The following is a 12,890-nucleotide window of genomic DNA, read 5'->3' on the forward strand; positions in this document are numbered from 1 at the left end:
CTGACTAGTGCTCGAGTATATAGGATTATGCATGTTTGTACTTTTGATATTGCCTTTAGTTAGGTTATGTTGAATCCTGAATTAGTTATATATGCGACTGAGATAAGGTATAAGATATGCATGTCGTTGGAAAGCTAGCGAAAAATTAAGAACTTTTCATTTAGATATCGAATGATTTCGATGAACGGATTTGAAGTTATAGTCCATCGAATTTTTGTATTATTATTAAAAATGATTATTATTATCATCGTTATTATCGTCGTTCTAGTTTTTTCTTATTATTATTATTATTATTATCTTTATTAATAAAAGGATTTATCATTAAAAATTGTTATTTTTTTTATTATTACTATCGTTATTATCGTTAAAGTTATAATTAGTATTATTATTATTATCCAATTATTATTATTATTATTATTATTATTATTATTATTATTATTATTATTATTATTATTATTATTATTATGATTATTAATATATATATCATTATTTAAAAATGGTTATTGTTATTGTTATTATTATTATTACTATATTATCATTAAGATAATTATTAGTATTATCGTTAATAATGTTATAGTAACTATCATTATTAATATTAGTGTAATTAAAACAAATATTTGTAACACCTAATTATTTTGATTACTATTATTATCATTATTACGAACACGATATAAAAGACGATTAAAAGCTATTAAACGGAACGAATAGGAAATAATGGGTAAGAGTATCATGATAAAATTAAAATATTATAAGATATTGATTTAGATAAAATTATCGTTCTTATTATTTTTATCATTACTATTATTATTAAAATTATCGTTAGTATTAAAACTATCATTTTAACAAAAATTATCATTTTAATAGAAATGTCATTGTTACTATAAAATATCATTATTATTATTATTTTAAATAGAATTATTATTTTAAAGATAATATTAAAAATTATCTTAAATATTAAAGTTATCATAATTAGAATTATCGTTTTATCATAATGTCATCTTAGTAATTATAAATATTGATATTTTTATAATAATTATTATTATTACAAAATAATACAACTTTTACTTACTATCATTATAGATATTATTTTATCAAATAAATATTTGATACAAACATATTTTACTACGTGTAATAACTTACTTTAATAATACGTATCATATTATCTTTATAATATTAAATGAACCCTATAAATTTTATTACTTAATATATATAAAAGTATATTTTATTATATAAATATAATATAAAATTTTATTTATTAATAAATAAATTATATTATTTACTCTAATAAATCTTTTAAAAATATTTAAAAATATAAAATGACGATATTTAAACTATATATTAATCATGTATAAATTTTTGGAAATTATTTTGAGTCAAATTTACTTTTGTTGACTTTTGCATATTAGTCTCGAGCATTAGGATTGTGGTACACTATGACTTGACCTAATTTGTTAGACAAATATTGACCAACACATAAATATATATAATTAATTTAGGTTCGTGAATCCGAGGCCAACCTTGCACTTGTTCAATGACGTTAGATGTATTTTTACTACGAAATACAGTATGGTGAGTTTCATTTGCCTTTTTACCCTTTATATTTTTGGGCTGAGAATACATGCGCAATTTTTATAAATGTTTTTAGAAATAGACACAAGTAATCGAAACTACATTATATGGTTGAATTATCGAAATCGAATATGCCCCTTTTTATTAAGTCTGGTAATCTAAGAATTAGGGAACAGACACCCTAATTGACGCGAATCCTAAAGATAGATCTATTGGGCCTAACAAACCCCATCCAAAGTACTGGATGCTTTAGTACTTCGAAATTATATCATGTCTGAAGGTGGATCCCGGAATGATAGGAGATATTCTTATATGTATCTAGTTAATGTCGGTTACCAGGTGTTCACCATATGAATGATTATTTTTTGTCTCTATGCATGGGACGTATATTTATGAGAACTGGAAATGAAATTCTTGTGGTCTATTAAAATGATGGAAATAAATGATTATGATAAACTAATGAACTCACCAACCTTTTGGTTGACACTTTAAAGCATGTTTATTCTCAGGTGTTAAAGAAATCTTCCGCTGTGCATTTGCTCATTTTAAAGATATTACTTGGAGTCTTTCATAGCATATTTCGAAGAAAGTTGCATTCGAGTCATTGAGTTCATCAAAGATTCTTATTAAATCAATTTATAGTTGGATAGTGGATATTATGAAATGGTATGCATGCCTGTCAATTTTTGATGTAAAGAAAGATTGTCTTTTAAAAACGAATGCAATGTTTGTAAAATATATCATATATAGGTCAAATACCTCGCAATGTAATCAACTATTGTGAATCGTTTATAATGTATATGAACGGGTCCTTTCACATTGGGCGTGATAGTGTCCTAGTGAGTAGAATGATTATGTGTATATACGTATAAGATATATTTGTTCGCGGAGTATGGTTAGTGTTATCCGTCCGGATTCACTATGGTGTAGCAGGGCGCGATGTTGCACTACTCGTTGTGATCGAGGCTAGAATAGCGTGTGTTGATGGTTAGTGTTATCCGTCAGGATTCACTATAGTGTAGCAGGGCGCGATGTTACACTACTCGTTGAGTAATCGAGGCCGAAAGAGCGTGGATGCGATGTGGGTTTAAAGTTCGCGTGTTCGATACCATATCGTGTTGGCATGTGATATGGGTTTTAGTATCGGGCGTTCGATACCATATCATCATATGTGCGTTGGCGTGTTAGGTGGGTTTAAGTTCGCGAGTTTGATACCACTTAGGGGTTAGTGAACGTAAATGTGGTAACTGGTAAGAGAAGAAAGTGAATTGGCTCAACCTTAAATTCTCAAAGGCTACCCTATACAAGTACAAGACCAAAAGATTTAGGGGTTAGTGTTAGGCGTGTTAGGTGGGTTTAAGTTCTCAAAGGCTACCCTATACAAGTACAAGACCAAAAGATTTGGAAAACCACAAGAAGTTGGTGCGGGGTAAAGAGAACGGATATGAAGCGTCAAACATTGCAACTCCGCACAAGAGAAAAGATGGGTAGATAACTTAATTGTGGTAACTGGTAAGAGAAGAAAGTGAATTGGCTCAACCTTAAATTGTGATCCAACAAGAAATCATAGGTGTGGCATGATACATTTATACAATTCCAGATTCAAAGTCGAGTCTAGTTGACTTGACTTTTTAAGTCATAGATGGTAAATCTGTTAAACTTCAAAAAAGGTCACTTGTCATTTTTTTTTTTTTTTTTTTTTTTGACATCGGTTTGGGATCACCTAGGGGACCTAACCACCCACACGTTCATTTCTCGTAGTTGCGTAACCCGTCCCCAACTACTGCCTTGGAGGAAACCCGGACTGGTCACTTGTAATTTTTATTTTTGACATCGGTTTGGGATCACCTAGGGGGACCTAACCACCCACGCGTTCATTTCTCGTAGTTGCATAACCCGCCCCCAACTATTGCCTTGGAGGAAACCCGGACCGATCCGAGGGCATGGCCGGTAAAAGCCCCTCCCCGTTTCCCCCGCACTAAGCGAAAGGCGACCTGGGTGGATATTTCAGGCCAGGGATAACATTGAGTGCAGTGTTGCAGCCCAGCGGAGTCGAACTCCTGACCTCTCGCTAAGAGAGGCAGGCCACTACCAGTGAGCTACGACTCAATGTTAGGTCACTTGTCATTTTACAAATTGTAAAATAGTAGTACAAGACGGGGAACCGATTTAAGGCAAAGGAAAAAGTATTACATAGACATACAACTTCTTACAGAGAAAGAAAATGTAGTAGTACTAAGCAGAGGAATGCACCATCCTTGGCCGGCTTCACATAATAAAAAAGTATTGAAAACAGACTTAGGCTTAAGGTTTCACCCTTTTGCCATCTATACTCTAACCATGGACACAAATTTAGAGTACAAAATGGTACAAAAGAATTCATTCTTCTTGACCGTGTAAAACAATAAACCTTTGATCGATGAATTAAAAAAATGAAACCAAAATCAGTTTGAGAATTAACATGTCCGGAAGGCATGACGAGTTTAAAAGCATGAAATGTAATTCGAAATGACGAAATAAACAGACGGCAGTAAAATAATGGGTAGATATTGAGATATAAAAGTGTATCGCAAGAAACTAGATGCAAAAAACTTATTGCCATTATTAAAATTGAAGAAGAATGACCCTTTTGACCATGTAGGTTAATTGATCAATTGTCAGTGTAGTTGCTGCCGAATACATTTTCAATATAAAAACATTCCAATGTCCTCCTGAATATATATACAATAACAAGTCACAAAACTCCATATTAAGAACATATACTGCCATAACCATGAAAATGCAGCTTTTATGCTGAGAACTCTATATAAAAGGTAGACTGCATTAGCTGCAAACACTGACCATGTTTAAATTCTGCCAAAACTTTTTCTCATGATTCATATCAGACTAATGATCACATTTCTGCTTCTAAAGACATTTCAATACATAACAAGAACCATCACCACAAGTCTGGCCAAAATCAAAAGACTAAACATAAGTCACAAAAATCCAGATGATGTAAGTGAATATAATAATACTAACACGGACACCAGCAGATATTCACTTCGGCTGTGGAGGATGCTCGATGGAGTTTTAGAAGCTTTATAGCAAACATCAACTTTCCATTGTCACCACCAAACATCAGGGATGGATGGGCATATATATTAATCTTCTCTAGCAAGGGCGAACAAGCAAGTAAATTCTTTATTAAACATATCTCATTCTCTGAACCTCTAAAAGATTCAAACACCACATTCCGTAACTTAAGCTTCCCCATTGAGATGTGGTTCAATGCTGAAGAAGACAATGGAGGTGGTGGGACGGCATCATTGTATTTAGCCTAAAAGATTTAAAAAAAAAGTATTCAGATGCCCACCTATGAAATTTAATGATCATTAATTAATATCATGATGCATATAAATTTACTTACTGTGATCTCAATGGTCTGCAATTCTGGTGAAGCCCATATCATTTCAAAGGCAAACAATAACTTAATCTCACTGCAAAAATCTATTGGATTTAATTTCAGAGTGGTGAGGCTGCGAAAGGAGGAGGTACGAACTGACTTTTCAGCACCTGATTCTCCTAAGAACTATAAACATAAATGGACACATCAATTAGCAATATAAGTCATAAATAAAGCATTTGTTGCAGTATAATGTAATGTAAGGACAATTTCAAATAATCCAACTTAGGCATACCTTGCACATACGAAGATCCAAATAAAGCTCATGCAGTTTTGAGAGATGACCCAAAAGGTGAAAGACTGAGGAACATGTGATCGCTATATTGTCAAGCTTACACAATGGAAAGGATAAGCATTTGAGATTTTTAAGTTTCGCAATCTCATCCAATTTAACTTTTCCAATAGGATCACAATAGTAAACTTTCAGAAACTCAAGTAATGGACATTGAGCAATAAGTTCTCCAAAATTACCGTTCTCAAATGCTACCCGATACAATTCTAAGCTCAAAAGATTTGGGAAACCACAAAAAGTGGGAGCGGGGTAAAGATAACAGTTACGCAGCACTAAACGTTCCAGCTCCACGCAAGAGAAAAGATGGGTAGACAACATAATAGGTGTGGCACGCATATTTGTAAGATAAAGTTCTTTAATTCCCTTTCTTGACAAGATCATCACCCAATGATTAACATCCATAACATCCAACACCTTGTCATTTGGTATATACAGATGAAACTTGGTAATACAACCTTTAAGATGAAGAAGAAGTCTATTTATAATACTCTCATCATACCAATTTTCACCTCCAAGTACTTGTAGAAACTCAAAAAACTTCTCGTCAAATACGACATGTCTGAGTAAAGTCCACTTGAACCTCCAGTTTCTTGACAAGATGGAAGTCCTAACCGCATATTGTATCGGCAAAAAATCCAGAATATGAGTTATCACATTCTCTGGCAATCTGCTAATTATATCTTCAGAAGCTAATTCAGATGCATTATACTGTTCCATCATTTTTTACAGTGTATTATTATCTAAAACGTCTGCAAATACAAATAAATAAAATATAAAATATAATAATAGTTATACTAACATAAATACATACTAGTTTAATGACCCGTGAAATCACGGGTTTAATTTAAAAATATATTTTTATAACAATAGTAAAAATATGCAATCAACTAATGGCCACTGCTTTTCTGCTAATAACAAAGCATGATAAAATTACAACTTACTCGCCTTTATAGTTCCATCAGTTTGTCAACCCACTAAAACCGTTGTAACTAACTTAATAGTAAATAAGTTCTATTATCTCACAATTCCTATTTGCTTTTAGTGAAATTTAAAAAACTGTACACCAATTAAAAAGCAATTACTCCGTTTTAAATATGGAAATATCCAATTTGTATAACATCAAGGTAAGCTTCATTGAAATGAGTATATGAGAAATTTACATGGTCAAACACTTAGAATTAACCTTGATAGCTATTAGCCTACATCCCATTGTTCTGCATACATACATTAGGTGTAACCCACTCGGTTGTATGTAATAATGTACCACTTTTGCTTAATGCTCATAACCACCCATCTGATACAAACTCTTAGTTTCATATCCAAAAATCTGATGAGTTGCAACTTTGTTTTAATATAGAAATCTTAACATGAACACCCCACTTGAATACGACTTTTTGGAGTAAAAAAGCTTTGCTTTCTTCTATACATGACATATTATCAAATACCATACTTATACATGGGCATATAATGAGTATACCACAAACACATCTCTATCCATTGAATGACTTCAGCACATTCACAAGGCATTAAAAAAATGAAAAAAAGAAGAGTAAAAGAAGCTACACATAGTAACTTGTTTTGCACATCTAATCATTGCAATTTTCAAGAAAGCGTGAGCATTCACATGTGCAAACCTGAACTGATGATCCTTTGAGGATTCCAGTTTGAATCGAATTGACAGGATTAGATCCAAATGTTGTGTTGCTTAGCTATCATAGAAAATGTTATAACCTATATGTGAATGAAACAAATGGCACATCAAATTCGAATCTAAAAACAAAGTAAATATTAATATGCCAATTATAAGCGTCTCAGGATCTTTGCACATTGAACATAAGCATTAGAAAATATAAGGTTATACCTGACATAGAATTCCATTGTAAAATTACACTACGAATAAAGAAACAGGGATGATACATCTTCGTCTTTTAAACATCCATTCCCTTTAGATTTCCTTTAAAACATTGGTTTCCTCCTAATGCAACAAAAGCATGTAAGCAAGTTTGGCGTTTACATGTATAATCAACTCTGAGTGAAGAGTTCATGGCACAATAATCAATGGTTGGTGCATAAAATTTAAATTAGTTGTTCAAACTTTTTGATCATATTCCAATGAGCATGGATAAGACATACCTCTCATTCTATGCCAAACATCAGATTCATTTTTATCATTTCATCAAACACATTGTGTGCCTCCAATTTTTTTTTTTCTTCACATTTTTAAAAAAACTTATAAGAACAATGAACATGACATCTTTCTCCATCTTGGAGCTTTCACCAACAACATAAACCAATAGATCAAAGTTAGATAACAAAACTAAGTTAATCATGTAGGATATACAAAATCATGATAATATCCATTGAAATAAAATTCATAAAAAACCTAATCAAACCGTTAACTAGAAAACTATATAACAAAAAAAAAAAAAAAAAAAAAAAAAAAAAAAAAAAAAAAAAAAAAAAAATCAGTAGGATCGATCAGCAAGGTCACACATACCTGATGAAATATTTCGACTGTAGATGCCGAATAAACACAACCATAGACCGAAAGCATCACTGGAACAGCGAGGTATCAAATGGGTCAATAACATCAGCGAAATACCAAAAGGGTCAAAAACAACAGCGAAGTACCAAAGATGGATGGAAAACGAACCTGTGTTAAGTAGCGATTGTATGAAGATGATGTTATGGCTTCGATCTTTCAAATGGCGCTGAAGAATTCTTGATTGCTTATGTGGATTGTTGGATTTTTAGGGTTAAAAAAAAATTAAATCTCAATTAACAAAAGCGTTGAAGATGGGTGAATCACGAACCTGTGTTTAAGTAGCGATTGTATGAAGAATTCGTTATTGCTTCAATGGAGCTGAAGAATTCTTGAAGATGATTTGCTTGCTGCCTATTTTTTTCTAAATGAAAGTGTGAAAGAGTCAAAAAGTGATTTTTAAGGTTTTATTCTACTCCGTAAATGAAAGAGTAATGACGTCATCAAGATGTCTCCAAATTTTTTGTAATTTTTTTTTTTTTAATTCTTCCTACTCTTAAAAAATGGTTAATTATGATATCATCATTTTAGAGTTTTAATATTAAACTAGTGAAATGACCCGTAGAATCACGGGTTTGTTTAAATGAAACAGTTTAATGATATGTTTTAGGTATTAAGTGAACGTAAATGCTGAAGTTATTTAGTTTAATGACCCGTGAAACCACATAGTCCGACTAAGAAACTCGTCAGCTGAACATTTCATCAAACACCTAAAATGCATATTAAACAATCCACATCCAATCATAAGAGATAATATTGGTTGTAATTTTATTTTAAAAGTGTAAATTAAAATATAAAAGTAGAATTTGCTTCCTTCTACCTAACTCTTCTCGTACTCAATTCAAAATAATTAATTAAAATTCTGAAGAATTCTTGATTGCTTATATGGATTGTTGAATTTTTAGGGTTAAAAAAAAAATTAAATCTCAATTAACAAAAGCGTTGAAGATGGGTGAATCACGAACCTGTGTTAAGTAGCGATTGTATGAAGAATTCGTTATTGCTTCAACGGAGCTGAAGAATTCTTGAAGATGATTTGCTTGCTGCCTATTTTTTTTCTAAATGAAAGAGTGAAAGAGTCAAAGAGTGATTTTTAAGGTTTTATTCTACTCCGTAAATGAAAGAGTAATGACGTCATCAAGATGTCTCCAAATTTTTTGTAAATTTTTTTTTAATTCTTCCTACTCTTAAAAAATGGTTAATTATGATGTCATCATTTTAGAGTTTTAATATTAAACTAGTGAAATGACCCGTGGAATCACGAGTTTGTTTAAATGAAACAGTTTAATGATATGTTTTAGGTATTAAGTGAACGTAAATACTGAAGTTATTTAGTTTAATGACCCGTGAAACCACATAGTCCGACTAAAAAACTCGTCAGCTGAACATTTCATCAAACACCTAAATTGCATATTAAACAATCCACATCCAATCATAAGAGATAATATTGGTTGTAATTTTATTTTAAAAGTGTAAATTAAAATATAAATGTAGAATTGGCTTCCTTCTGCCTAACTCTTCTCGTACTCAATTCAAAATAATTAATTAAAATTCTGAAGAATTCTTGATTGCTTATGTGGATTGTTGAATTTTTAGGGTTAAAAAAAATAAAATCTCAATTAACAAAAGCGTTGAAGATGGGTGAATCACGAACTTGTGTTAAGTAGCGATTGTATGAAGAATTCGTTATTGCTTCAATGGAGCTGAAGAATTCTTGAAGATGATTTGCTTGCTGCCTATTTTTTTCTAAATGAGAGAGTGAAAGAGTCAAAGAGTGATTTTTAGGGTTTTATTCTACTCCGTAAATGAAAGAGTAATGACGTCATCAAGATGTCTCCAAATTTTTTGTAATTTTTTTTTTAATTCTTCCTACTCTTAAAAAATGGTTAATTATGATGTCATCATTTTAGAGTTTTAATATTAAACTAGTGAAATGACCCGTGGAATCACGGGTTTGTTTAAATGAAACAGTTTAATGATATATTTTAGGTATTAAGTGAACGTAAATGCTGAAGTTATTTAGTTTAATGACCTGTGAAACCACATAGTCCGACTAAGAAACTCGTCAGCTGAACATTTCATCAAACACCTAAAATGCATATTAAACAATCCACATCCAATCATAAGAGATAATATTGGTTGTAATTTTATTTTAAAAGTGTAAATTAAAATATAAATGTAGAATTGGCTTCCTTCTGCCCAACTCTTCTCGTACTCAATTCAAAATAATTAATTAAAATTCTGAAGAATTCTTGATTGCTTATGTGGATTGTTGAATTTTTAGGGTTAAAAAAAATTAAATCTCAATTAACAAAGCGTTGAAGATGGGTGAATCACGAACCTGTGTTAAGTAGCGATTGTATGAAGAATTCGTTATTGCTTCAATGGAGCTGAAGAAATCTTGAAGATGATTTGATTGCTGCCTATTTTTTTCTAAATGAAAGAGTGAAAGAGTCAAAGAGTGATTTTTAGGGTTTTATTCTACTCCGTAAATGAAAGAGTAATGACGTCATCAAGATGTCTCCAAATTTTTTGTAATTTTTTTTTTTAATTCTTCCTACTCTTAAAAAATGGTTAATTATGATGTCATCATTTTAGAGTTTTAATATTAAACTGTTGAAATGACCCGTGGAATCACGGGTTTGTTTAAATGAAACAGTTTAATGATATGTTTTAGGTATTAAGTGAACGTAAATGCTGAAGTTATTTAGTTTAATGACCCGTGAAACCACATAGTCCGACTAAGAAACTCGTCAGCTGAACATTTCATCAAACACCTAAAATGCATATTAAACAATCCACATCCAATCATAAGAGATAATATTGGTTGTAATTTTATTTTAAAAGTGTAAATTAAAATATAAATGTAGAATTGGCTTCCTTCTGCCTAACTCTTCTCGTACTCAATTCAAAATAATTAATTAAAATTATTTAATTTTAATAATTAAAATAATTATTGATTTAATAATAATAATTAATTAATAAGATTTAATTTTAATTTAAAATTATTTAAATTAATGATATCACTCACATGTTTAGATTTTTTTCTTTTTTTTTTAATTTTTTCTTAAAAAGGAATGATCATAATAATGACATCATCATTTTAGCAATGTAATAGAAACTATAGATATTAAATCTATAGATGTAGATAGATATATAGATAGATTACTAGATTAGCTATAAACATAAATCTATGAAACGACAAATCAAGGAACTCTGATGTCACTACAGTTGTGAGATTAAGAAGAATTGGTGCAAACTGCAGAGTTAATGCACTAAATTTTACACGTAGATGATCATTTTTTTTTACTAATGCAACAATTTTAAGATAGAAATCACTACATACTTTATAGCTGTAATCATCCGCAAGCTTGTCTTTATAAAAGCCTCTTTCCCCAAATACAACCCAATAAATATCCAAAACCCTAGTTTAATAACCTAACAGAGTATCATCGTATCAAGTAAAGATAACGAATCAATATAATATATTGTTCCTGTGATTACTTCTCAGTTGAACTTCATTAATATTGGCGTAGTAATCTCAGTATTATAGTAACCCACTTGTTAGATAAAGGATACATATCGCAAGCTCTGAAAAGCTGTTATTATTGTAAATTATAAAAAATAAAATATCAAAATTAGGAAGAAACCAAAACCTTGATAGGGTAAGTGATTTCAAGCAGGTGATAGATGACTCCTTCCCATACGCAAAACGAAGAGGCGATAATATTTTGGCACGAAATTTATTTAATATGCTAATATACTACGTAATATTTATATCTTATACACCCCTCCGTTCCTGCGTCATATCATATTTATATCTTATATACACCCTTCGTTCCTAAATTATTGTCCAATATTCTATTTTAAATGTTTCAAATTAACTGTCGAATCTCATAAATGAAAATAAATAAGAATAAATGACCCGTACCCGATGGGGAAACCCGAAACCTGTTATAATTGGGTCGGGTCTGACCCGAGTCCGTCGGGTCATGGACCGAGTATGGGGATGGTTACAATAAAAATTCCGGGTTCGGGTTCGGGTATGGTTTTGGATATAAACTCGTTTACCCGACCCGTATATCCGACCCGTATACCCAGCCCGAAGAATTTTAAAAATAATTTTTATGTAAAATTTTAATATTAGTATTATACTGTTAATGTATGAAAAATTTCTCTTATTTGTTTTTAAAACGAGTATAATTTTATTCAATATAATCAAGATTTCTCGTATTTGTTTTGAAAGCGAGTATAATTTTATTCAAAATAATCATATACAACAAGTTTTCGAGATGTGATATTTTATATACTTTGTGTATTTGAGTATTTTAGAAACTTTTCAATCAACTTTTTGTATGTAATATTTTATAATACTTTAAACATGAAGTAGTTAAGTTATTTTTCGATATTTTGATTTGGTAACTATTGAAAAATAGATAAAGAATGACTAATTGGGTATACCCGTTTACGCGTGGGGAAATCCGAAACCTAATAGTATGTAAGTAAATGAGGACCTAACGGCTTTCGGGCCGGGTTTCTTAATCGGGTTTGAGTCCGAGATTAACTAAACCCGACCCGAACCCGACCCGATGCCATCCCTACTTCCCATACGCAAAACGAAGAGGTGATAATATTTTGGCACGACCCAAACCCGACCCGATGCTGTAGCGACCCGACAAAATCGTCATTTGACGGCGCCGACTACTTAGTTCCCGTTACGTGGTCATAAGTCTTTAAAATAACGTTTGACCAAAATATGTCGCATTCATTGCAAAAGTAAAGATTGTTCCCTAGTTTACAAGAATTGTTCATCCAAAAGTTACGTTACAAAGTTATAAGTACAAATGAAACCTATGCGACACAATTTAAAAGTAGCCAAAAGATGCTCCATGTATGCATAAATACTCGACATCCAAAGCAAGTATCAAAATAATGAGCGGAAGCATGTAACACATATCGTTCAAAGACCTGAGAAAAACATAGAAATCTGTCAACGAAAACGTTGGTGAAATCATAGGTTTAAGTAAGTAAGTGAGTAAATA

General features: G+C 31.2%; 1 protein-coding gene across 5 annotated transcripts; it reads right to left on the bottom strand.

Annotated features, from left to right (window-relative positions):
• Positions 1 to 4,254: 4,254 nt before the first annotated feature.
• Positions 4,255 to 8,905, bottom strand: LOC139872306 (F-box/FBD/LRR-repeat protein At1g13570-like). Of its 5 annotated transcripts, XM_071860155.1 has the most exons (9): positions 8,814 to 8,831; positions 7,960 to 8,212; positions 7,804 to 7,862; positions 7,440 to 7,577; positions 7,168 to 7,281; positions 6,941 to 7,037; positions 5,250 to 6,055; positions 4,979 to 5,140; positions 4,255 to 4,888 (listed from the first exon to the last, which is right to left on the bottom strand). In XM_071860155.1, the coding sequence occupies exons 7-9, from the start codon at positions 6,024 to 6,026 to the stop codon at positions 4,586 to 4,588; spliced, it is 1,242 nt and encodes a 413-aa protein (XP_071716256.1). In that variant the 5' UTR covers positions 6,027 to 6,055; positions 6,941 to 7,037; positions 7,168 to 7,281; positions 7,440 to 7,577; positions 7,804 to 7,862; positions 7,960 to 8,212; positions 8,814 to 8,831; the 3' UTR covers positions 4,255 to 4,585. The 5 variants fall into 5 exon arrangements, with proteins under 5 accessions (XP_071716256.1, XP_071716257.1, XP_071716258.1 ...); XM_071860156.1 differs by lacking the exon at positions 7,440 to 7,577 and having other exon boundaries at positions 7,960 to 8,035; positions 8,814 to 8,905; XM_071860157.1 differs by lacking the exon at positions 7,440 to 7,577 and having other exon boundaries at positions 7,960 to 8,017; positions 8,814 to 8,891.
• Between the last annotated feature and the right edge of the window lie 3,985 nt (positions 8,906 to 12,890).

This window comes from Rutidosis leptorrhynchoides, chromosome 10 (assembly GCF_046630445.1).
Source record: "Rutidosis leptorrhynchoides isolate AG116_Rl617_1_P2 chromosome 10, CSIRO_AGI_Rlap_v1, whole genome shotgun sequence".
NCBI lineage: Eukaryota > Viridiplantae > Streptophyta > Magnoliopsida > Asterales > Asteraceae > Rutidosis > Rutidosis leptorrhynchoides.